Here is a 26,184-nt window from a genome sequence, read left to right on the forward strand (position 1 = left end):
AGCCCTGGGGAGGAGAAGGCCGGCTGCTCTTGGCTCCCTGGAGGGACACGCGCACCCCCCTCCTGCCCCCTGCAGCGGCGGTGGCCTCTGTCTGCACCTCTACCCTCTTACCACCGAGCGGCCACTCCCGACGCTGTGCGCGTTTGCTGGGGCTGCAGTCATAACGAGCCACAGCCCGGGCGGCTTGCACAGCACACCTGTCGGGCCTGGGGCCGGCAGTCCGAGGTCCGGCGGGGCACCCGGTGTCCTCACGGCTCCTCCCTCTGGGCCTGTGTGTGCCCTGGTCTCCTCTTCTCCTAAGGACTCCGGCAGGATCAGGACCCGCCCCGGTGACCTCCTGTTACTTTGATCGTCTCCTTAAATGTTTCGCCTCCAAAGACGGTGCCGTGCGGAGGTGCTGGGGTGGGGACCCCAACACACGGACTGCGGGGGCGTCCCCAGCCCATCGCAGGTGTCGGCCTGAGGAAGCTCGTTATAAACCCACATCTCCTGTGGCACCCCGGGGAGGGCTCCCGGCAGTGTGGGGTCCACCCTCCTCCCCGTGCGATGTGGCTAGGCCCTGTGGGCTGGAGTAGCTCTGCCTGGTCCCAGTGCACCTTGAGCACCACGTTTTCCCCCTTGTCCTTGGAGGAGCCCGGGGTCCCCACCAGGGCCCGTCCCCCAGGGGCTGAGTTCTGTCTGGGACCCAAACAGCCGGCCACACCCGGTCAGCTGGGTCCCAGCCTTCTGGGATCTCCCCTGCCGTGCTGTGCCCCGTGTCACGTCCCATGCCAGCATGGTGGGCAGAGACGGTCAGCCACCAGACGGCCTTTCTTCCCGAGCCCTGGGCTCCCGCCCACAGCACCCGGAGGAGGTCCGTGGACCCTGGAGTCAGATGCACGGGCGCTGCAGGTGACGGGTCAGGCGTCCTCCTTCTGGCGCGGCCGCACGGCCCCCCGCTCCCCAGGTGAGCTCGCCACAGCTAACAGCGCAGAACCAGCCGCAGGGACCGGGACCTGCCCCGGCTCGCAAGCAGCCGGCGGCACGGAGGCAGGGACGAGGGCCCCGTGCGGCTGCCGCCTTCTGTCTCCTCCTGTAGAGCCCTGGGAGCGCGTATAGCAGGTGGGTAATTCCTGTGAAAACATCTGCTTACACGTCCTGCAAAACCACACCTGTCAGTCTGGCAGGCCGTCGGGAAAGCACTCGCTCGCTGCCTGTCTGGGGTCTCACCCTGGTTCGGGATGCGTAGGGCGAGCTCGGTGTTCATCGTGACCTAGGATGGCCGTCAGGGCTCCCCCAGAGAGCAGGGACAGCTGCCCAAATGCCCCTTTACGTGGGGAAATCACGGTGGCCCGCTCCAGACCCCAGGGCTGCGGCAGCCCCAGGCACGGTGGGACGGGTCCCAGCCCAGCGTGTGGGTGCTGGCGCCCTCGGTGCCGAGGGGGAGGTCGCCTCGTGCCACTGTTTCCTGCTCGGTCCTGTCAGAGGGAGGAACCTGCCGCCTTCTGGCTGGTCGTCGCTGGGGCTGAGCAGCACATGGTGGCCTGTGGTTTTCCTCTGGGTGCCTGTCGTCAGGCTCGCTGAAGCGTCACAAACCCTGTGTCCGGAGGGGCGCCCGACTGCCGCTGCCCGTCCTTCAGGGACGGTTCCTGGTTCAGGGACGTGTTAAAGCCGTCCCCTGAGGGGTCACACTCGTCTCTTCAAAGCCGACACGGGCCCTTCCGACGCCCTTGGGGTTCTCAGAAGCTCACGCAAGCCCCTGGGCCTGGTCTGGGCGCACGTGTGCTTTGGGACATGCGGCGTGGCGGGGGGGGGGGCGCCCATGGCCTTTGCCCTCCCTTGTGCCACCCGTCCCTGGAAACCTGCAGTGTTGCCACATGTCAGGGAGTCGCTCCATGTGAACCAGGCTGGGGTGCCGGCGGGCTGCCGACCCGGCCTGGTTCTGGCCCCAACCTTCCCTGTTAGCTGGAGCTGGGGACGGCTGCGGGGACGGCTGCGGGGACGGCTGCGAGGCGGCTGGGAGGCGGCCTGCCCTTCCCAGTCTGTTCCTTCTCCCCTCCTTTCCTCCTCCCCCTCTTTCTCCCTCCCCTGTGGGCTGCCCCTCCTCTCCTCCCCTGCTCCTGCACGCCGCTCCCTCCTGCCCTCCTCCCCCACTCCTGCTCCCCCCGTTCCTCTCCCCTCACGCTCCCCTCCCCCCCCAAACTGTCTTCCTTCTCTGTCTCCCTCTCCCCGTCTCTTAGGTACGTGTGCGGGGGCAGGAGTCAGCGGGCGCACAGAGAGCTGCGAAGCCTCTGCCAGGAGAGTGACCGAAAAGGCTTGTGGTTGTTTGCAGAGAAGCCGAAATGCCGGCAAGCAGAGGAAGGCTGGCCTCTGTGGTTGCTGGCGGGTCAGGGAGCGTCCGTCTCCCATCCCGTCTGGTGATGCTCAAATGACGGGATGGGGCCCGACCGTCCAGAGCAGCCGCCATCGCGATGCAGCCCCGGGCCGGCGGCAGCAGCACCGCCCCCTGCTGGAAATGCGGGTTCCCGGGCCGCGCCCCAGACCTGCCGGGCGGCACGTGTGCGTGACCCCGGCGCTTTCCCGCACACCCCCAGGGGCTTCCCAGGCCGGCTCGGGGTTACGATCCACTGGGCGGAGAAGGTGGCTCCCTGTCCGGGGACAGCCTGCAGGGCCGAGTGGGGACGGACAGCCGCGTCCCTGGGTTCCCCTGGCACCGTCTGCGGAGTCGGCGGGTTTGGGGTGTGGGCCGGGCATGGGGTTGACCCGTCCCCGCTGGTTCTGCCGGGTGCCCGGGGCTGAAAGGCACTTCTTCCAGTCACGGGGACCCTGAACTGCCGGCAGGGAAGACGCTTAGGGCAAAATGTGAAGCCGCCCCGGGGGGGGGTCTTGCCGCCGCTCCCTGAGCTCTGCCTTCTCCCTGGCAGGTGGGGAAGGGGACACAGACGCCCAGCTTCTCAGCTGGCCCCGGGTGCCCCGAAAGGCTGTTCACAACCTCCGGCGTGTCTTTGCGGGGAGGAAGCGTAAGCCGTCTCACGGGGGACCGTGTCTTCCAGCCCCGTGGAGAGCGTCCCCCCGCGCCCCCCGGTGCCGCGGCCGTGACCTGAGCGCGGCTCCGAGGCTGGGCCGCCCCGTCCGTGTGTCCCCTCCCCTTTAGGGGACAGGTATGCGTGCTTGGGGCGTGCCTGGCCACGAGCCTGTTGCCCGGGTGGAGGGCCCCACCAGGGAGGACTCCCGTCGCCCAAGTTCACGGGTTGGGCCCGAGGGGTGCCGTCCGGGGTGTGAAAGAGAGCGGCGTGGGACCCTCGCTGTGCTTAGTGTGTCCTCGGGGCACCCTCCGCGCCGGCAGTTCTGTTTCCACGGAAGCTTCCGTAATCGTGACGACCGGATGCAGACGCGCCACTTGGCACGGGCTGCGGGGCGGGACGAGCCGGCCGCACCCCTGCGTGGCCCTGTGAGCACCAGCTCCTTGGCTCCTCGGCTCCTCCCCTGCAGAATGGGGATGACGGGGCCCATCACTGGGGCACGGGGGCTGGCGTGGCTCAGGAGGCCGCTGCCCGCTTGCCGGTCTCCACCGCTCGCCCTGCCCGCCTTCCGGTGTCTCCAGGTCCCACGTCTTTAAAATGCAAAGAAAGGTGCGCCTGGGGCACTCCCTCGGTGAAGCATCTGCCCGCGGCTCAGGTCATGATCCTGTGATCCCCGGGTCGAGGCGGGCCTGCATCTGTCCCAGGGGCGCAGCCGGCTGGTCTGGCCGTGGTCTGTCGTGTTCCCGTAAAGTCTGCAGTTAGCTCATCGGCCTCCCCGGACGGGCCCCACGTGGGCTGTCTCTTCCCGTCTCCAAACCACCATGTACACGTTCTCCCCGGTGAATCACCCAGCGGTCCCAGACGGCTGGTCTTACGGCTGAGATGCACCTCGGATGCTGTTGTACCTTTTCCACACCCCGTTAGAGCTGCGCTTCCCACTGAATTCAGTCCGCGGGTCGTGGGGGGACACGCGCCCCTCCTTCGTGCCTCTCCCGGGGGATGCGAGCTGAGAGTCCTCTGGCCCTTTGTCCTTTTGGGAGCAGTGATGATGAGGGACTGTGATGCGGTGGAAACTTAGAATGGGCTCCCGCCATCCCACGCCAGGTCTGTCTTCATTCAGCCCCCGGGGTCTCACGGGGTGCTTCCTGACAAGGTGTTGTGAAACGTGTGGTCCTGTGTGCCTCTGTGCATGGCAGCTGGTGTGTGTGTGTGTGTGCATGTGAGTGCACATGTATGTCATGTGTGCGACCACCTGTACGTGTGTGTCTGCAGGTGTGTGTGCGTGCATCTGTGTGTGCACGGGAGTGAGCATCTGTACGCGTGTGTGCACAGGAGTGTGTGTGCACGGATGTACACATGCGTCTACGAGTGCTGCTTTCCCCGACACACGCGCTCAGAGCGCCGGCGTTTCTTCCCCTGCTGCTGCCCGTTTTCGGAAGGGTCTGCATTTTGGCTTCTCGGTTCTCGGGCCAGAGCGTGTGACTGGTAAGCCGGCAGGCGCAGCGTCTCTGGGCTTCTTCCTGAGGGAGGAGTGCAGCGTCCGTCGCGATGGAGGGAGAGAGAGGGGAGCTGTACTTGATGGAAGGGGAGGGGAGGGGCGGGTGGGAGAAGGCAGGACGCGGGGGCGACTCTGGTTCTGCCGCTGACCACTCCGGGCCGGCTTGGGGTCCGTGCTGTGTGACTTGGCCCCAGGAGAGGCTCCCAGGTTTGCAGTTGGTCCCTGAATTCAGTGCCCGGGAGGTGATCCCGTGACCGTTGTTGGCCAAGCGTGGGTGTCCAGAGGCCCATGTTGGCACTCTTTGTGCTGTGTGTGTGTGTGTGTGTGTGTGTGTGCAAAGGATACTGAGGCACACAGAGGGGATGCCCAGGAGATTGGAGACCTGAGGACAGTCATGTGGCTCTTGAAGGCCAGAAGCTGTTTAATACAGCTGCCGTCATTGAATACTTCAACTGTGAGGTGCTTTAGGTAAGTCGGGGGTTAAAGGCACATACCTTATTCCTGCACGGCATCTTGCTTGAAGCTTTTAAACCGCACACACAAAAAAGGAAAAGGGATTTTCTTGGCGGGAAAATACGAATGGAAACGGCTGCATAACATGGGAAGCTTTCGAATGATCGAGCTAATTAAAATAGAGGAGAAAGACCCAGAAGTCATGTGTGGAAGGAATGTCACAGCGATCTTCGTTCATACTTCCAGTCTGCGGAGCTCAGGACCCCTGCTGTAGTTCCATCCCTAACGATGGGATCCTGGTGGCTTCCTGGGAACGTCGCTGGCGTCTCCGGGAATCAGCGCTGGGCAGGAGCTGGCCACGGTGCATTGCAGCCACGTGCGGAAGGCACACTGGGATTGTGTGCGCCGGGGAGTCGGCTCTGACCCCGAGACGTGGGCGCCTTTCCTTCTCCTCCAGGCCCAGGCTGGGAGGAGCCTTAGTCCCCTGTGCCAGTTACCTCCCGGGCACGCGGAGGCTGCAGGCCAGGACTGCAGGGAGTGAGCCTCCCGTCCTGGGGAGCCCCAGCTGGGCAGGGCTTCAGGGTAAGAGGCTGCCAAGGCCAGGCTCCTCCGGGGGCAGGCAGGTGACTTTGCGGCTGTGGGGACAGGCACGGGCTCTGGTGATGTGTACGTTGGCTCAGGGGTTGAGATCAGGGGCTGCTGGAGAGAGCAGGCAGAGACGAGACGGTGCGGAACGCTTCTGCCGTGAGCTCTGAGTTTGCGGACACTTGCAGTGGGCCGGCTCTCACGGGCGGGCACTGCTGTGTCGTGCCCACGTCCAGGTGGGGACACAGCCGTGAGGTGCTCCCGTGACGCCAGACGTTTGGAAGTGAGTGTGTTTCCAGTGATGATGGCCTCTTTGGGGTCAGAGTACTTTAAAAGGTAAAATGTTTTCATCCAAAGAGGAGAAGACAGGAGCCCACGTGCTGGGGATCTTGACGCCCACGCCCTGACTCGGTGAGCTTCTGCGGCTGTGGCCCCCCCGGGGCATGACTGTAGCTCCGCGGGGGACCCCTGGCGCTTCTCTGCCTGGAGCACCTGACGCGGGTGTCCTGACTGCAGCCGAGTCTCCACCCGGCACGCACGGGTTTGTTTTCCAGTCGTGGTAACACACACACACACACACACACACACAATTTAGCATCTTAAGCGTTGCTGAGTGTGCAGTTCAACAACATTAAGGACACTCGCAGTGTTTTGCAATTGTCAGAACTTTTTTCATTTTGCAAACCTGAAAGCGCATCCCCATTAAGCAGCTACTGTTTGGGCGGCCGCCCCGCCCGCCTCGGGCAACTCCCGGTCTTCCTTCTGCTTCCGGGAGTCGACTACTCGAGATCCTTCCCGGGAATCGTAGAATTCTTGTCTTTTGTGACTGGCTTTTTTCACTTGCATCATGTCCCTGGCCTCATCCGTGTCGTGGCACGTGTTAGAATTACTTTTTTTTTTTTTTTGGAAAGATTTATTTATTTGAGAGAGAGCATGGGCGCAGCGGGGAAGAGGCAGAAGGCGAGGGAGAGAGAGAACCGCACTCAGGCTCCCTGCTGGGCAGGATGGTCGCAGGACTCGATCCCAGGACCCTGAGACCATGACCTGAACCCAGACCAAGAGTCAGATGCCCAACCGACCGAGCCAGCCAGGTGGCCCAGAATTTCTTTCGTAAGATGGAATGCGGTTCCCTTGTGTGCCAGTAGCACACTCGGCCTCTCCATCCCTCCATCGGCGGACGCTTGGGACGCTTCCGTGTTTGAGCTGCCGTGAGTGTGAGGCAGTGGGCTATTTTGGGGTGGGCTATTTTGGGGTGGCATGGTCTGATCCCTACCATCGTATCCTGTGTGATTCTGCTTTTCAGAAAGAAGTCGAAACGATAGCGATGGAGAAAAAGTGTGTGCACGTGTGTATGTGTAAATGGAGGGAGAGGACGGGGAGAGTTGTTTGGGTGTTAGACTGTTCTCTCTGTCTGCTGTGGCTGTGGAGACGTGAATTCATTCCTGTGTTCAAATTCGTAAGCCTGTACACCGAGAGAGAAAACGCAAACGGACACAAGCCCAGTGCTTCGGTGACGGGTTGTGTGCGCACCGTTTCACACGCGTGAGTTTATTCTGCAGGATGCGTTTCCTGGCGGCGGAACAGTTGGGGGCCGGGCGTGGGGCGTGGATGCAGGTGGCTGTCCGCGCGGATTTTGCCGCACCTGCACACCCACTGCTGTGTCTGCACTGTCCTCGGCCTGGCCTGGGACCTTTGCCAGCTGATGTGGAGGAAAGCATCACAGTTTTGAAATGTCAGGTGAATTTTGGTCCGTGGTGGCTCACGGGCCAGAGCCGTGTCCCCGGAGCCTCCTGCACGGAATGGTTTTCCGTGGAGAGATTCACCTGCTTCCCCTGTTAAACGGAAAGAGCCTCTGGCAGCGTGCCAGGGCGGGTTTGTTCCGTGTGTGTGCTTGTCGTTCAGGGCTTGGTGGCAGAGCAGCTACAAGGCCTTCTCCTTGGGCCCTGGCCACAGCCTACCTGTCGGCGGGTAAGATGGCCCCAGGGATGCTGGACAGATGGCAGCAGCCCTCGAGCCCACTTGCCGTGCACGGCTGCTGCCGTGGGCCCTCAGGGACCATAACTGCTGACAGACTGCACAGGTGCGGGGCTCTTTGCCCCTCCGGGGGGCTTTCTTGAGTGGGGGCTGCCTCCTCTCGCCGCGCTGGACAGACTCCCGCTTCTGTTCCTACCGAGAACTCACGCACTGCGGGTCCTCCCGCGGCAGGTCCCCCCTTGAGAACTGCCGTCCCCACGCTGTTGGGTCTTCCCTTTTTACTCTCTGTTTTTGGCACAAGGCCTGGGGGCGTGTTAAGTCCAAACAACTCCAGAAGAGGATCACCACGCCCTGTGCCCTGCAAATCGTAGGTCTTGGCCCGTTCTTGCGCAGAAAGGACGGCTTAGCTCCCGTCACGGGCTCGTCGGCGTCTGTGCTTGTCAAGTCCGTAAAGTCCGTGCTCTAAAGATAATGGTGCGAAGGAAAGCCAGGTGGTGTGGGGGCCAGTCCCGCTGCCTTCCTAGGCGCTCCCCACTGCCGGAGTCACTCGGTCTGACATCCCCGTTTATGCAGAACTCTACCCTCCGGGGTCGAGGTCCTCCAGGCCTTCCGTCCCTCGACTTTCCTGTGGTGTGAGACTTGGCATCTGCTTTGGTACATACTGGAAGCAGGGCCGGGGCCCACTGTGAGCTCCTTGCTGTCTGGAAGCCAGCGCGCATGGAAAACGGCTTGTTCGCATAAAGAGCGGCTCTCTTTGGAAACACGGCTGTGAACCTTACTGTGGCTTAGTGACTAGACGTGGGAGCGCGTGGGGAAGGGCGTGCACGTCTGGAGCTGTGTGTCTGCGTGGCCGCGTGGGCGCTGGGAACCCCGACCCCGTTCCCGCCCTCCTCCCCGAGCCAGCCCTGCTGCTGCCGCCTTCCTTCCCTTTCCTGGTTGCACTTGCATTAGGACGAGAAGCCAAGGCCGACGAGAGCAGGAGTCCTTCTCGCCGTTGTGTAGTGTGCGTGTTTGCTCAAACGGTTCAGCCGTCGGGGCGACCCGACTCTGTCCGTGGCCAGCGACGGTGGCTCCACCTCCTCTGTGGCCCCAGCTGGCGGTGTCCCAAAGGTGCCCAGGCACATGCCTGGGACGTCCGCAGCGATGCCACCGTCGGAGCCGCCGGGACCCCACAGAAACACGCACATACGCGGCCGTGGTTGCCGTGGCGGGGGTGGGGGGCCGGGCCCAGGCGCGGGTCTTCCCGGTCCCACATCGCTCAGCTGCAGCCGCTGTCCCCTGTAGGTGCCCGGCCAGGAGGGCGGTTCTTGTGGGCCTCGGCTCGTTGGCATTGCGGGTAGAAGGGAGGGACACGTAGAGAAAGGGGCAGACGGAGAAAAGGAAGACGCGCTTGTCGGCTTCCGTGGAGGGAATGTAAAGCAACGCACATGAGGTTCAGAGAGTCACGGAGACCCGGGGAGGAAGGGCCCCTCGCTCCCATTTGGCGTCTAAGAAGTGCAAGAGGCAGAGACAGCTCTTCTGAAATTGGAGAAGGGTTAGGAGGAGCCCAGATGACGCCTGAGATTGTATCTAAGCCTTATTCAGCTCAGGCTTGCTGACCGGGACTAAGAGCACGCAGGGTTCTTGGCCTCATGGTGCTGACATTTGGGGCCCGGTGATTTCCCTTGATGGGGGCTTTCCTGCACGTTGAATGTGTGTGACGGGTCCCACCGTGCCCCACCCTGGTCTCACTATCACAGATGTCTCCGGCACTGCTGGGTGTCGGGGCGGGGTGCAGAATCCCTCCTGCCCATTGAGACAGTGGGGCAAGGAAGGGTCCCTCTGGGAGGCTGGAAGGGGAATCGGACCAGGGGACAGAGACAGGGCCCCATATGTCCAGGGATCCCAGCCCCCGTGTGTCCAGGGATCCCAGCCCCCGTGTGTCCAGGGATCCCAGCCCTCGTTGTCCAGGGATCCCAGCCCCCGTGTGTCCAGGGATGCCAGCCCTTTTGCTCTTTTCATCTGGTTCCATTTTATTCCAAATCTAACTGCTTGCAATTGCCGAAAGCCTCCAATCCCGAGGACAAAGTCTCAGGGACCATCTGAGTCCCAGACGCGCACACGCGTGCACGCTGGCTGGGTGTCCCGTATCACACGGTTGCGCGGGTTTCCGTGGTACTGACAGAGAGGGGTTCCCGGAGCCGTGGGGCTGCTGCCGCAGAGGTGCTTTCAGACACGAGGCGGAGAGTACACCTGCAGCCTGGAGGGACAGAGCGGGCAAGTCAGCCCCGCGGTAATTACCCATGACATTGCTCCGTGATGGATTAGTTTAGGGCTTCTGGCTGTGAAAATAAGAAAGCCTCAAAGAAAACCTTGAAACAACCATGATTTATGAGTTTAAGAGTCTCACTTAGGTAAAAACAATGAACTGAAAAATGTCCTTTTTTACTGCAGCGTGGAGAAGGAGGCAGTGTCTGGTGATGGGATTGCCAGCTTAATTCTTTCAGTAAAGTATTTAAAAGGAGAAGAGCAGAAACGACAAAGACATGAACTTACAGAAAACAAGATAACTGACAACTCCGTGCATTTTTATGATCGGCACCACGGCGGGCGTACGGTGATTGAGTCTAGTCGGTATGAACCGTCCAGCGTCGCTGTGAAATGCACACGTTTGCGCCGCTGTCGCCAATCCTTGCCCTTTGTATTGAGCGAATGAGACACTCTGCCGTGGTACCCACCGTGGAAAGACAGTGGTGCAAGATGTTTGGGAAGTAGAACATGAAGACTGTTTTCGGGTTGTTTAAAATGCAGGGGCGGAGCATGCAGGGAACACGGCTACGTGTGTCTGCGCAGCAGGCACTTCAAGTGACAGGGCTTCGTTAAGTTGTTCAGTTATTTTTTTTTTTTTAAGATTTTATTAATCTATTTGACAGAGAGAGAGAAAGCACAAGCAGGGGGAGAGGGAGAAGCAGGCTCCCCGCTGAGCAGGGAGCCCGACGCGGGGCTCGATCCCAGGACCCCGGGATCACGACCTGAGCCGAAGGTGGACATTTCACCGACGGAGCCCCCCCCAGGCGCCCCGGACTGTTAACGTTCTTAAAAAACGAGAGAATTTCATTAATTATAGATTTCCGAGGTGAATTATTTTGTGCTACTTAAAAAACTTAGCTAGTTTTTGGTTTTTTGGTTTTTTAATTAAAAAGCACGTGTCTGAATCTGCTGCATGATCCAGACATGCTGTTTCCTCCGTGAGTCTGCACGCGGGTGCGTTTCCCGCCAAGCTCCTACCACTCTAGGTCGCCGCGCCTCTGCGTGCCCGGCCGTGGCCTGGGCGGACACGGGGCGCAGTGGGCTCTGCCCGTGCGCTGCCCGCTCCGGGGTCTGGCTCTGCGCGCCTCTGCCTCTCCTGCTCGCGTTTGCTCCGTGCTGCAAGCGCCGGGAAGTGTATTGGTGTCTGGGTAGCGCTGGCCTCCTAGAACGTGTTGGAACGTGTCCTCTCTCTTATTTATGTATTTTTTGAAGGGTCTGTGAAGTTATCGGTGTTAATTCTTGTCCAAATATTTGGTAGAACCCACCAGAGAGGCCGTCTGGCGCTGGGCTTTGCTTCCTGGGACGTCTCCTGGTCGCCCGCGCCGTGCCTCCGCGTGCGGGGGACCCGTTCCGGACCTCCCCGTTTCTTCGGAAGGCGGCCTCGGTAGCCGTGTTTCTGGAGGACCGTGTCCGCCTCATCGGGGTTACTAGCGCGTTGGCACGCGATCAGTCATACTGTCACGGTCCTTTCTGTTTCTTTTCATTCAAGGGCAATGCCCCCTCTTTCATTTCTGACTTCAATAATTTGAGTCTCCTCTCCTTTTCTCTTGGTCACCCTAGCTACAGCTTTCTCCGTTTGGGGGATCTTTTCAAAGAACCAGCTTGTTGTATCATTGATTTTCTCTGTCATTTCTGTGTTTTATTTGTCTCTGCCCTATCTTTATTCTTTCTTCTATTCTGCTGTCTTCGGTTTGCTCTTCTTTTTATAAGTTTGCTCTTTTTTAAGTTTATAAAAGTTTGCCTTTCTTTTTATAAGTCCGTAAGGTTATGTTATAGATTTGAGATTTTTAAAAAAAAGATTTTATTTATTTGTTTGAGAGAGAGCGAACACAAGCAGGGGTTGGGGGAGAGGGAGAAGCAGACTCCCGCTGAGCAGGGAGCCCGGCACGGGGTTCGTTTCCAGGACCTGGAGATCATGACCTGACCTGAAGACAGACACTTAACCAACTGAGCTGTCCAGGCGCCCGAGATCTTTTTAAATACAATCCCTCTAAGCACTACCTTAATTGGACGACTTAAGTTTTGTTAAATGTGCATCCCTTCATGCCTGTCAAAGTATTTTATAACCTCCCTGTGATATATTCTGTGACTCATTGGTTATTTAGAAATGTTTTAATTTCTGCATATTTGTGAATTCTCAGATTTCCTTCTGTTACTGATTTCTAATTATATTCTGTTGTTAGAGAACATAGTTTGCATGGCTTGATTCCCTTTAGGTTTATTAAATCTTATTTTACTACCTAGAGTATGGTCTGTCCAGGAACACATTGTCTGTAAGCCTGAGAAGAATGTGTCTGTTGCCGGAGGGGTGGGATGTTCAAATGTGCTCGTTACGGTTGGCGGACGGCGCTGTTTAAGTTTTCTCTTCCCCTGCTGACCCGCCCAGTTCTTACATCCATTACTGAAAGTGGGTTATTGAAATCTCCAGTTACTATTACTGACTTAGCTACTTTTTTTTTTTTTTCCATTTCTGTAAGTTTCTGCTTTGTGTTTTTGGGGCTGTGTTGTTAGGTGCATATACATTTAAAATAGATCGGCTTGGGACGCCTGGGTGGCTCAGTTGGTTAAGCGGCTGCCTTCGGCTCAGGTCATGATCCCGGCGTCCTGGGATCGAGTCCCACATTGGGCTCCTTGCTCTGCAGGGAGCCTGCTTCTCCCTCTGCCACTCTGCCTGTGCGCTCGCTCGCTCTCTCTCTCTCTCTGACAAATAAAAAAAAAAAAAATCTTAATAAAATAAAATAAAATAGATCGGCTTGACTTTCTTGTCACTGTAAAATGTCCTTTGTTTCTAATAATGATTCATGTCTTAAGTCTATTTTGTTTGAGACTCACATAAGCCTCTACAGCTTTCTTAGGGTTGCCGAGTGTTCCGTGTTTCTTCTCAGCTGTTTGTGTTCTTGAATACGAAGTATCTTGTATAGACAACATGAAGATGGGTAATTTTTTAACCCTTTCTGCCCGTCTCCGTTGTTTTTGATTTGTCCTTTTAACCCACTTGGCTTTAATTAGTTAATGATGAGACAGGTTTTACTTCTGTGATTTTGCTGTTTGTTTTCTGTGTGTCCCTTGCTTTTTGTTCCTCTGTTCTGGATTCCTGCCCTTTTTTGTGTTAAATAGATAGTTCCTAGTGTGATTTCAAAATTTATTTTGTTTTTCATATATGTAATTTTAAAAAATTATTTTCTTAGTGGTCGCATTAAGTTTATTATTATTATCTCACTTTAAAGAAACCTAACTCAGGTGCACCTGGGTGGCTCAGTGGGTTAAGCCTCTGCCTTCGGCTCAGGTCATGATCCCAGGGTCCCAGGATCGAGCCCCACATTGGGCTCTCTGCTCAGCGGGAAGCCTGCTTCCCCCCTCTGCCTGTCTCTCTGCTTACTTGGGATCTCTCTCTCACTCTCTGTCAATAAATAAATAAAATCTTTAAAGAAACCTAACTCAGATTAATGCTAACTTAATACTGATAACAAATACTTTGCTCCAATATGTTGCTATCCCTTCTTCTTCTCTCTTAACTCTTAGTGCCGCACAAATTATATCTCATGTATTTCAAGTCCATCAACGCAATTTGATAATTATAGTTTTATGCAGTAGCCTTGTAAAATGAATGGCAGAAGTAAAGCGTTACTGAGAAAAATACATTTATACTAACTTTCATAGCCCCTGTGTAGCTCCCTCACTGGTACTGTTTTGTTTCTCTGTGTGAATGAGGATTCCTTCCAGGGTCCTCTCATTTCGTCTCAAATAACTCCTTTTCTATTTCTTATAGAGCATTCCGCTAGTGACAGATTTCCCCCATATTTTGCTCATCTGGTCGTGGCCTAAATTATGCATTTTTGAAGAAGAGGTTAGCTGGATACAGAATTCTTGGCTGACGGTCTCTTTCTTCCCCCAATACTGTTAATATGTCGTCCCACCTGTCATACATGACGCGTCACTTCTGCTGCTGCTTTTAAGACTCTGTGTTTGCTTTTCACGGTTGTCTGTGGTGTGTCTAGTCCACGTCTCAGAGGTTGTCCCATGTAGAGTTCCGTGATTTTCTTCAGTGCGTCAGTCCCTACTTTTTATCAAGTTTGCTAAGCGTTCGGTTAGCATATCTTCAAATGTTTTTTTTTTGCCTTTTCCTTCTCTCTTAGATTCTGTTATTTTTCTTTATTCTTTCCGTTTTCTCCTCTTCCGGGGAGATCATCTCTCTTCCAGTACAGGTAGTGAACTGTCTTCCAGTTCACGCACTCCTTCCTCTGCAGCCCAGATCTGCTACGGATCCTACCTGGTGACCCTCAGTTGTTCTTTCCACTGTAGGATTTAGGATTAGGTTTCTTTTCATCTATTATTTAATTGATATTCCCTATTTGGTGAGAAAATTTTGTTACAATAGCCTTCGATTCTTTAGATGTGGTTTTCTTTAGTTTTCAAGCGTATTTATAATGTTTTGGTCCCCTCAGGGACGTTCTCGGCGGGGTGTTTCTTCCTGTGCACGCTGCACACTTTCTGATTTTATTTGTTGGGTGTCTTCGTGATTCTTTGTTAAAAACTGGACATTTTAGATAATATTTAGCGACTCTAGTTGCAGACCCCTCTACCCATCGTGGTTTGTTTTTGCTGCTGTGGTTTTATTTTTGTTTTCTGTTTCGGTTTTTGGTGGTGTATTTCTTCTTGCTGTTTCTTTGTTTAGTGGCTTTGCTTTACTAATTCTATGGGTTCTCCGTTTCCTGTGATGGGTGACCGCTGAGTTGTCCGTCATTCTTTTTGAGTTCTTCTTCTTTTCTTTCTAAACCGCTTAATCGAGGTACGGTTGGCATTTGGAAAGCCTTACAGATGAAATGTACACCACGTGATAAGCTCGGAGGTAAGTATATGCTCATGAAACCATCACCACTGTCTGTGCCATATACATACTCATCACCTCCAGAAGTCTCCTCTTACTGTCCTTATTACTGTTACTATCACTTTTGTTTTTGTTTGTGTGATAAGAACACAAACTAAGGTCCCTTAATTTTCAAGCCTGGGTTCCTCAGAGTCACGTGTCGGTCAGGACCGTTGTGCGGTTAGCCAGTCACTCGTCAGATTTTCTCATGTACCTCGCTGTGTGTCTTGAACCTTGTGCCAAGAGGGTCTTGTGAATGGACATCGGTCCAGCCTCAGCCTTCACTGCCTGTTCTTGGCGGCACCTGTGGCGAGGGGCCAGCGTCTCGTCCTTCCTGGTCTTCCTGGGGCGAGCTCCTGGCTTTCCACATGTGCGTAGCACTGTTGACCCTAGAAACACGTCAGACCTTTTCATGTTCCCTTTGGTCCTCTGGGTCTGCATTTCCTCGTATATTCGGGGCCGTGCTCGTCTTTGCTGCCATCCGAGTCAGCAGGAGGCAGTTTGCTGGTGTCCGGTCATGTCCCAGCGGCCCCACGCCCTCCTGACTCCCTAGGACCCCCGCCCAGCCCAGCAGAGGCAGACCTAGAGCCTCTCCCGGGTGCCTCACGTCCAAACTGCCGTTGCTGTCCAGTGGCCTCCGCGGTGCTTCAGAGCATCAGCTCTCCCGACCGTCAGAGCGCACGGCAAACGGGCACAGCCCACCATCTCTCCGAGGCTCTGTCCTTTCTCTCGGATGAACTTTCAGTTCGTTCTGTGGCTTTGGTGATGTCTCTGAGCCCCGAGCTGCTTGGTGTTGGCTGTGTTGGAGGCAGAGTGAGTTCATCTAGATCCTCAGGCCGCCGTTCTGCAAGCCGGTTCTACGGTGTGTTGCCGGGGGCCTGGGGTCCCTCACTTAGAGTGCACCCTGGGTGCACCTGCTGCGGGGGGGGGTGCCGGCAGCCGGCGGCTTGTGGTGGAGTGGCACGTGGCCATGTAAAGGCGTGCACGCACGCTCAGAAGGGCGTGTGGGGGAGAGAGCATCGTGGAGCCCAGGGAGCTCCCGGGGGCACGTGGAGGACTGTTCGGTCTGAGGACAGCTGCGCGGGGACGTGCTCACACGCAGTGTGGAGGAGCAGGGGCCGGGCCCGGACTATGACCCCGTTACCTGCCTGACAGGAGGACACGCGGCCAAGAGCTTGCGCCGGCGTAGAGCCCCGAGCACAGCTGGAGCAGGTGCGACCAGCCTCCACGCTGGGCCGAAACTCAGAGACGCCAGAACACGAGCACGACGGGCCCGCGGCACGGCCAGCGTCTGGGTTCTCCTCACACGGTCGCGGAGGGCTTCCTGCGTGCCCGGGTTCGAGGTCCCGCAGGCAGCCGTCACCGGAGCCTGCCATCGGGGACCCGCTTCTGCTGACCTGGGACAGACACGCCGCTCCGGAGAGAGATGCAGCCAGGGCCGGGCAGGCGGCGTGGGGGCGCAGACGTTTTCAGTGAGGTGCGCAGGGGGTCATCGCTGGGGCGGAAGGAGGAAGGGGTGAGTGGCGGGCGGGAGCGGAACAGACGCAGACCCCACACGGAGAAGGGGCCGGGCCCGTTGCCGAGGCCGTGAAGGGCAGAGGAGCCGAGGCGAGTTCAGAGGCTGTGTGCGCGTGCGTGCGCGTGCGTGTGCGTGCGTGTGTGTGTGTGTGTGTGTGTGTGTGTGTGTGGAGGGGCCGGACGAAGGGGGTGGGCTGCTCCGCCCAGGAGGTGGAAGGTGCTGGAAGGTGTCGAGCACAGGAACATTCACTCATTCACCAGATGAACAGCTGCTGGGGTAGAACAGAGCAGACAGACAGACGGAGAAGAGGCAGACGGATGAGTATGTGGTTTCTCGGACAGACGGCGGGATTGTGTGTGTCACGTGCAGAAGTGTGTCGGGCACGGGGGAGGAGGTCAGCGTGGGCCCCGCTCAAGGTGGGAGCGTCACAGGAGAGATTCTGCCGGGAGAACCGCAGTGAGCTCTGCGGGTGATACGCGTGGATTAAGGTCCCACATCACAGGCCACACCAGCGACCTCTCAGAAACCTGTGTCCTGCTCCCCCTTGGCCGTCACCCCCAAAGGTAATGCTGACCCCCGTCAGCACAGGTGCCTCTGTCTCGTGCTGAACTTGGTGGGGCGGGGGGGGATCCTACAAGCCAGGCTCCTCGTGTCTGGCTTCTTCCACTCAGCCTCACGCTTTTGAGCTCCACCTCTCCTGCCCCAGCGGACGGTGTGGGACGCTCCTACTAGAGGCCCATGTGACCGCTGTGGGGAGAGGGGCCCGCGGAGCCCGTCCAGGGGCTGTCGCCTGACCCCGCAGAGCCGAGGGCCGCCGGGACTGGGCATGAGCCCTGAGGGGCTGGGAGCATCGGATCCCAATGCCTGCTGGAGACAGAGCTAATGACCCTTCGTGACGGGTTGGATGCAGAAGGTGGTTGGACAGGAAGTCAGGACAACCAGGTCCACGGCCCTTGCCGGTGGGAGGCTGGCGTCAGAATCTGGGAGGGGGGCGGCCGCAGGGGAGCCGTCTGTGGAGGGAAGCTGGACCCGTGTTCGGACAAGTCGAGTGATGCGTGTATCCGCGGTGAGGGGGTCCTCGGGCCTCTGGCGCTGACTTTCCGAGGGTGGTCTGAGCCACAAAGGTACATTTTGGGGACTCTGTGCATTTTGCCGGGCCCTCAAAGGGACAGAGGTGGAAAGAAGAGGGGAGCTTTGCAGGCCCAGCTCCGAGGGCTATAGCATGCGGAGGACCGGGGAGGAGGAGACACTGGCACGGGAGACGGGTACAGGCGAGGGTCCGGACGTGGTGCTCCCGTGAAGGGGCCATGAGGACGGACGTGTGGAAACTGGGGCAGCAGGCCCGCGCTGGGCTGCAGCTGCCCGCGCACGCTCCCTCCGGGCCTGCCTGCTGCCCCGCGGGGACAGTGGTGCTGATGGAAATGAGCAGCCTGAGAGCGGGGACCTGGGTGGTGCAGGCTCCGAAGGTGTCCCGGCCGCTGCTGGAAACCTCAGGGACATCGAGATCGGAGGACAGCTCCGTGATGTCCATTAGACGCAGCCAAGGGACATCTTCTGTACAACAAAGAGGGCATCCAACGGACGGAGTCAGGGTGCTCGAATTCCTAGTGGGCTGTGCGCGGTTCCCTTGGGCGTGCCTCTGTGTGGGTCCAAACCCCGGCTTCGTCTGTCTCGTGGAGGCCTGTCTGTCCGTCTGCACCGCGCACTTGCAAACACCGCTTTCAAGTCAGCATTGCTTCTAAGGCAGCCCTGCCGACAAATAGCACCCCTGTTGCGGGCTGAATCGGCTCCCCAGAAACAGGCCCACTGGAGTCCTAGCTGCGGGCACCTCCGAGTGTGACCTTGTTTGGACGGAGTGTCTCTACAGGAGTCATCAAGTGTAGACGAGGTCCTTATGGTGGGCCCTGATCCGGTGTGCCTGGGTTCTTGTAAGAAGAGATCAGGGCACAGATGTGCACAGGGCGGGGAGGGCCGCCCGAGGGAGGATGGCTGGGGGGCAGCCCGCCGGAGAAACCAGCCCTGCTCACACCGGCGTCCCCAGACGTAAGCGACCCGGCTGTGGCGCGTCCTCACTAGCAAACTCATCCAGAAGCGACTTAAAAAGAAAAAAAAAAAAGTCCATGTCACCGTCTTGATTAGAGTAAACATTCACCCCTGTTTGCTGTTTGTTTCCATGAGCTTGAGGCCATCCCTGCTGACGAATGGCCTGCTTGCAGAAGGGCAGCAGGACGAGGCCGCGGGGACACAGAGACACTGGACGGAGCCTGCTGACGGCCGCCTGCACCCGTTGTCCCTGGTCGCCTTCCCGTCAGCCCGGGGGTCTCGCAGCACTGGGTCCTGGCTGCAGCGCGGGGAGGGCTGGGCCTCTCAACCCCACCCTTAGGCACCGAGAGGGTGACATCTCCTGCTGCCGTGGGATCACACCCGACTCAGTTCTCTTCCCGAGAAGGGTCGTTCTTTTAAAAAAAAGTATCTTTTCCTCCTTTACCTTTAAGTAAATCTAGTGATTTGAGCTAAAAACCTTGGTGTGGGAACAGCTAGTAATTCAAGCGTCTTCCACGAAACCGAGCAGAGACCGAGAAAGCGCGAGCGGGGCACACCCCGCGTTTCTGTTCGCCCTTTCTTGGCCACGTTGGGCAAGTGACAAGCGGCCCGGCGGGGAAGTGGGGCCGGGCATGGCCTCGCGGTGGACGGGTGGGAGGGGCTGCTCTCACCTTCCCTGCCGTGGCCGGAGGCTCTAGGTGTCTGGGAGGGAGAAGCTGGATGAAAGGCCCCAATTCAGCCACAGGCTCACCAGGCCCCGACAGTGGGGCCTTTGTTGGCGGCCCTGGGGGCCATCAGAGACCCCAAGGGGAGCAAGCTCTCGCTTCAGGCAGTGCCCGCGAAGGGGGAGCCGCGTCTACACTTGGCTCATTGGGGGCTTTGACGTGTTTGCTGTCCAAGCGGAATCAAAGCGGAGTAAAGTTGGGGACGGTCCGTGGTGACTCTGTGTCAGGTGGCTGGAGTTGACTTCGTGTCCCCAGAGCAGGGCCGGGCCAGGCCTCGAGGGAGGCACGGGCCGGCACCTCCTCCACCCGGGGTTAGCACCGGTGAAAGTCAAACATTAGAGACCGATAGGACCCCTAGCGCCGAGGCCCTGGCCCACCTCACTGCCCGGTGGTGTTCGAGCTCCGTGAAGAGGCGCGGCGCGGCGTTTTAACCGCCGTCCTCCCCGACGCTGACATTACGGGGTCTTTTTCCTAGTGACATGCCTTGTCTGGCCTGGCGCCCGGACGGATGGACGCCCCTCTGGGGCCTTTCTCCCCTCGGCTCCTGCCCGGTAATTAATTTCTTTCCCGCGGCCCCGGCATCTCCGGCATCACGCTGCTTTTCGCTGCACGTGTTGGCGGAGCCGAGGACGGTTCTGGAACGCGTGGCCGGCGTTTCCCATTGCAAGCGGACGGGCCGTCTGAGTTTTCACCGGGAGATCGTGTCTGCCCTTGCGGAGGCCCCTGGCCTGCTGCACAGTCAGCCCTCCAGGCTGGGGCTTTTCTGGGCCCTGACTGCTGTTCTTCTCAGATCCTGGAAATTACACCTTCTCACGAGGATGGCCACATCCAAGAGCGCCAAGCTTTGGCGAATAAGGTGCCCCCACTAATTAAACAGCAGCCCTGCTTTGAAGTTGTCTAGGTATGCCGGGGAGTACATCCAATTAAATCACAACAAGTGTTCCTGATTCCGATCAACAGGTAGAGATTCGTGGGTGGAGAATATGAGTAACAGAACATTCTGAGAGACACGGATCCAAACAGAAAGGCGGCCTGGACTCCAGTCCAAGAGCGTGGGTTGAGCTTCATTAGTAAATTCTTGCCTAATGGTGTCTCCGCCGCTAATGAGTGCGCCCGCGTCGTCGTGGAGAAGAGCCTGCGAACCGGAACACGCCCGTGTGCCGGCTCTGCGGAGAGAAATTCCTCCTCCGACAGCACGAGTCTCGACGCCCATCAGAGGCCCGTGCCGCGAGCTGGCCCAGGGGATATTCCGCGTGACCGGGGCCGGTGTGTGGTTTCCACGCATTTCCCTGCCTCGGGGCAGGCTGGGCTCCGCCCTCCGCCCTGAAACCCTGACGACTTACCAAGCGTCACCAGACACCGGCGGTGAATCCTGGCGTCGGGTCGCCCTGCAGACGGCGGCCGGTTCAGCCCGGTACGCCCCGAGCTCCCGGTTCAGAGCCGTATCGCCATGCCTGGCGACGAAGGCCGGATCCAGCTCAAAACCCAGCTTCTCCCAAGTGACTTCAGCCCGAGCCGCCCCTGGCCGCCGCTGCATCTTTGCGCGGCTTAGATCCAACCCAGCGAGTCTGCGGCCCCGCGTTCCCGCGCGTCCCGCACTCCTGCCGGGCTTGGGGCAGAGTCAGGCGTCAGGAATGTGAAGGCGCTGGAGGTCGGCTCGCCCCGCCCTTCTTTACCTGTGGGTCTTGGTGGCGGGCTGGGGCCGCGACGGGACGCGGGCTTGTTTCCACTGAGCTCTCGGCGGAGGGTCGTGTTAGGTTTGTAGGGAGCCGTGGGGGTGCCACGAGGTCCCGTGTGGGGCCTTCCCGTCTCCCCTCGTGTTAAAGCTCCCATTGCGGTGTGGTCCGTCCGTCCCAGGCGTGCCTGCGTCGGCTCATTGTTCTCACCCCAAATCCGTGCAGTTGCTGTCTCCTTGGACTCTGTATCGGGTCTCTGCTTCCAGGCATTAAAGGGTAATTTTGACAGGAACCAAACTATGCATGTCACGTATCGTTGTATTAAACCAGCCACGTTGAAATTTGACTCATATTAAATGGTCTCCTTTCTCTAAACGTTTAAAAAAAAACAACGAATAAGGGGCTTATAATCAGGCCGACCTGACACCAGCGATGGTTTCGGTGCCCCTGTGGCTTTGCCAGATACATAATAGTGACATTTTGATGGGCTGGGGGAGAGTTTTTGTGGCCATTTAGTTGGTTTTGGCTTGTGTTTATTTTTTGGGGTGTTTGCAAGCCTTCTGGGGGGCAGGAGAGACCCTTTGGAATCTGTGGAAATGCAGGCCCGTGCCGTCACCTGTCACCTGTCCCCAAGCTCATGTTTGGCCCAGTTACATCTGGCTTACACGTTTTGGGAGGTGTGGCGTCCGACTTACTGCTGGGCAGGAGAACGGCGGTGTCTAACGTCCGACTCTCAGTGGGCTCCACTCCTCGGTGGGAGGCAGCTACAGGGCCCGGATGGGTTCAGGCGTCAGGCGTCCGCACGAAGGACCACGGCCGGGCGCCGTTCCGCATTTATTCACGTACGTGACTTGTCTCAGGGGCCTCCGGCGTCTGCCTGGTGGGCGCCTTGAAACTTCAGCCGTGTTTCCGACACGCGCGTGGCGCTCTGCCGCCGAAGTGCCCGCGCTGAATTTTACTGAATCTTAACAGAACTGTTTAGGGCAAAGCTGGAGGCTGGAAGAAACGAGAGGTCAAACCCCGTTTCCGTGCTGACCGGCACGACCTTTTCCGATAGAACCTTCCCGTTTCTCCGGGGCGGCAGAGCGCTGCGATCGTCTCGGGCCCCTCCCCGCGGGCACCGCCTCGGGTGCGGGCGAAGTACGCGCTTGGGGCCTGGGAGTCGCCCGGAGCAGCCGGCGCCCGCTGCACGGTGGGGCCGGGGATCGTGCTCGCTTCTCTTCGGGCTGTGTGTTTACTTGACTGCTTCACACCACTGGTCACTTTCTAGGCAGTGAATAACGTTCACGCCTCTCCCAGCGGTGTGTGCACAGTGCAAGTGCGTGTGATTTCCTGCGGCCTCTCTGCCCTTACACGGTGCTGAGGGATGGTACGTGTAAGGTGCCGGTTTGCCGTTGCGGACCCGGCTGGAGTGTGAGGTGAGCACGGACGCGTCGACTGCTTTGTGTAGCTCCTGCCCGTCCCCGGGCGCAGGTCCCGATGTCCGACCGCTGTTTATGGTCCCCTGGGCCGGGTCATGAGTCGGGGGAGAACGCTAGGGCTGCTCCGGGAGGGACGTGCCGTTTGGGGGGTCGTCTCCGAGAATCAGGTGGTACTTCCGAGGGGTTGGTCGGGGACATGTGACGAGAGCTGGCTTCGGACGGCTGGCGGCGTTTGGACTGGAAGTGATAGAAAGAGGGAACTGTCCTTCAGTGGCCGCAGGAAGCCCGGGCCGGGGCAGAAACAGCCTCTCACCGGCCATCTGGGAGCCGGGGCTGGTGCCCAAGGGTGCAGGCCCGTGGTCGCCGGCCCGTCCTGTGATGCAGTCGCTGGTGGGATGGACGGATCGGCACAGCGACGCTGGTGCCCTCACGGATCCGCCGGCCCGCGCTCGTTCGGCTCAGCAGTTAGAGGGCCCTTGTGCGCCTGGATCTCTCTGCGGACCACTCGAACCCACTTTCAGACTCTGCCTGGAGTAAGGCTTCACCCTGAGAGCGGCCTGGAGGGTCTGTTGCTTCGTCAGCTCTCGTTTCTCATTGAAGAGACCCAGTGGGGCGGCCCCATCTGGATCGAATCATAAACTGTGTCCTGTGGACTTTTTTAAAACCACGGTGGTAGATGCACACGACCCAAGGGTTCCCATCCCACCCACTTCTGTGACCGTCGCTGTCCACTCCGAGAGCTGCTTCGTCTGTCTCCCCCGTATGAAACCGTCCCCATTCAACACTAGCTCCCGCCCCACCCTTCAGCCCTGGGGCGCACCATCTGCTTTCTGCCTGTGAACTTGATGACTCTGGGGACCTTGTCAGCCATCAGTCGGTCTTTCCTCATATGGCTGTTTCCGTCAGCTTCGTCCGTGTGTTCCAGGGCAGGATCTCCTGTTTTCTAAACCACGTGATGCTCAAACGTGGACGTTCCCTCTTTGGTCGGCTTTGACGCCACAAACCCGGGTCCGGCGGGCTGTGTTGTCACAGCCACCCCTGACGTCACTGGCCCTCCCCCTCCCTCCCCCGCCCCCGACCGGAGGGAGCGGGTCGAGGCCAGGCTGCCAGGTGACAGTCTGAAAGTGAAGGGGACAGGGGCCCCACTGGGATGTGGGGCCGGGGCGTGTGTCGTGCCCACCCTTCCTCCCCCCGGGACCCGCGGGTGGGCGCCCGCCTCCCCACCCTTCCTCCCCCCGGGACCCGCGGGTGGACGTCCACCTCCCCATGCGGCGCTGCCGGTTCAGCGGACCAGATCCGCACTTGTGCGGGGTGTGGGTGAGTGTGGGGGCGTCGCTCCTGGATCCCGTCTCCACGGGGTGGGCTGCCGGTACTACAGGATGAGACACTTCTGTCCTCGCAGCCGTGGCTCCATCTGTCCGTGGCTGCCGGCCGTGAGCAGCCCCGGGAGCCGGGAGCGGGATGAGCGGCTTGGGAGCCTCTGCGGTTCGGGCTGGATTCCGAGCTGCGGGGCCGAGGTCCGGGAGGCGGCCTGCGGACGGGCTGCAGCGGGGCTTTCTCTTACCCACCAGTGCTCGGACCTCTCCCCGCCCTGAGTGGCGCTCGGCGTCGGTGCCCGCGCTTCACCGGTGCGGGCGGCCCAGTGTCCGTGCTCTGCCGCCCTGGGGATCCCTGGTGCTTCCGTCCCACACCCGATGCTGCAGGGGCCTTCCGGAAGTTACCGCAGGGCCCTGTGCCTCCACGTGCTCTGGAAACAGCGGGAGCTGGGCTAGAACGCTGTTGTCTCTGCGCGGGAGCCGAGGAAAGGCCTTGCTGTGAGCTCTCACTGACGTCGTGCTGTGCTCTTTTGCCCAGGGGACCTGGAGGCTCCTGACCCGAGCGACCCTTTGGGACAACTGGACGGACCGGACGGCCCCCTTCCAACTCTGAAAGGTAAAGCGCGAGGAGCTCTGGGGTGCAGGTGTTCGAGAGCGTCCTCGGGGTCCCACGAGAGAGGCCCCCCGCGGCGGGCATCTGTCCTGGAGGGGTGGCTGCGGCCCCGGGACGGGGCACCTGTCGGCGGGCGTGGTGGCCTGCCTGCTGCTGCACTGCCGCTAGAGCCAGCTGGAAGGTGACGGTGGCAGGTGACAGGGCGTAGAGGGGGCAGGTGGCCGCTGGAGGGAGGCAGGGGCCTTGTGGGGAGCTCCGTGGGCCCGAGCAGAGCCTGAGGAGCTGGACTCGTGGCCTGGCCACTGTCACCTGCTGACAGGTGGTCTTCCTGGGGTCACTCATCACCCAGATGGGGCGGGTGGCCGGCGGGCGGGCAGCTCACTAGTGGCAAATTCTCTGTCTCGTGCTGCGCCTTTCCCACGGGTCGCAGTCTGGGTCTCCGTGGGCACAGGGCACACCTTGTCAGCCTCTCCGGGTGGCAGAGTCGATAGGACACGTTTCTTCCGACACAGCCCGCTTCCTCGGGGAGCCGGCCCCCTTCCTGCTCCAGCCTCCGTCCCCGAGCCGTCTGAGATCACTGTCTCAGCGCAGCTGCTGTAACAAGACCCCACACATGGGCGTCGCCTCAACGGGAACTCATTCCCTGGAGTCCTGGCAGCGGGAGTCCAGCGGGGGGGCCCAGTGGGGTCGGTTCTGGGGAGGCCTCTCTGCCGGGCCTGTGATGGGCGCTCTCCTGCTGTCCACGCGGTGGACAGAGGGCTCTGGCTGCTCTCCCTGTCCGGGCGCTGATCCCCCTTGTGGGGACCCCTGGTGACCTAATGCCCCCAAAGGTCCACCGTCAAAGACCATCCCCCAGGGGGTCTAGGCCCTTAGATACACCGTTTGGGGAGACTCGGTTCAAAGCCTAACCACTGTCTATTAAAACATTTGGTTTAGTTCTGCTAACCCTCTAATTACTTGAAGACCAGAAACCCATCATAATTTCTTAGGGCCTGCACATTCGAGGGTCCCAGGACCCCGTAGGAAGGTGTTTTCTTCCACGTGTCCACGGTGGGGACTTCTGGGCGTCGAGCACCTAGGACTCACGTCTGCTGGCCTCAGTCCAGGGGCTGGCGCGTCCCAGCAGGTTACCCGGGGTGCTCGGCTCCTGGGCTCACACGGGGTGCTCAGCTCCTGGGCTCACACGGGGTGCTCGGCTCCTGGGCTCACACGGGGTGCTCAGCTCCTGGGGTCACACGGGGTGCTCGGCTCCTGGGCTCACACGGGGTGCTCGGCTCCTGGGGTCACACGGGGTGCTCGGCTCCTGGGGTCACACGGGGTGCTCAGCTCCCTCCTGGCTCCGGAATGCTCACCAGCTTATGTGGTGAGCTGAGGGGTCACTTGGCTGAACCCAGGGCGCGGGGCTCCCTGCTCTGTTGATGGTGACGGTGTGTAGACCTCGCTGTGACCTCACAGGGACCCAGGGTTCTCATAGGGGCAGGCCTCCATCAGGACAGGGATGCGTCCCTGGGGAGCAGGGCCTGTGCTCTGGACGCTGGGTCTCGGGAAACATTTCTTAAGAAGGAAGATAGTTTTTGGTGGTTTCGATTCTGAAATCATTTCTCAAAAGGCTGACTTAGCCCACAGTCCGGATGGCCCCCACAAATTCCATGTCAGGCCCTCTGTACCAGCTGCTGAGGGAGGCCCAGGCGCATGCCGGGGAACCCCAGAAACCCCGCAGCATTGTGTGTGGTCTCCGCCTCCTGAGGTCTCCGTACTGGGGAGTCCGCATCCTGAGTCCTTGACGAGCGGCTCGGAGGAAGAGACAGGGATGTGGTCAGCTGGGAGGAAGGGGAGGGCGTCCTGGCAAAGGACAGGATGTTACTCTGAGAGCTGAAGAGCTGACGGGCAAGCAGGGGGGTGTCCTGGGCCTTGGCAGCGCCCGTGCAAAGGCCCTGAGGTCAAGACAACTCGGTGCCTTGGGGCAGCTTAGAGGAAGGGCTGGGGTAGCTGGGGTCAGAAGGGTCAGCAGGGGCGAAGCCAACACGGCCCAGTACCGAGGCCATCAGCTGTGTGCGGGTCTTTAAATTTAAATCAATTAAAATTAAATAGAATGAAGATTTCAGCTCCTCAGTCCTCTGAGCTACATTTCAAGCGCTCAGTGGCCACGTGTGGCTAAAGCCGTCATGGCGCAGATGTAGCACATTCCCTCACCGCAGAAGGT

At 59.2% G+C, this 26,184-nt stretch overlaps 1 protein-coding gene across 1 annotated transcript in view; it reads left to right on the forward strand.

Moving 5' to 3' along the window:
- ROR2 (receptor tyrosine kinase like orphan receptor 2) overlaps nt 1-26,184 on the forward strand; it is a gene marked incomplete at its 5' end in the record, with an annotated part of 165,198 nt that overhangs the window by 101,268 nt on the left and 37,746 nt on the right. Inside the window, one exon of the mRNA XM_080820455.1 lies at nt 23,907-23,984. Within this exon, the coding sequence (XP_080676581.1) occupies nt 23,907-23,984 (78 nt within the window). The remainder of the gene's footprint in view (nt 1-23,906; nt 23,985-26,184) is intronic.

This window comes from Martes martes (genome assembly GCF_963455335.1).
Source record: "Martes martes genome assembly, chromosome: 12".
NCBI lineage: Eukaryota > Metazoa > Chordata > Mammalia > Carnivora > Mustelidae > Martes > Martes martes.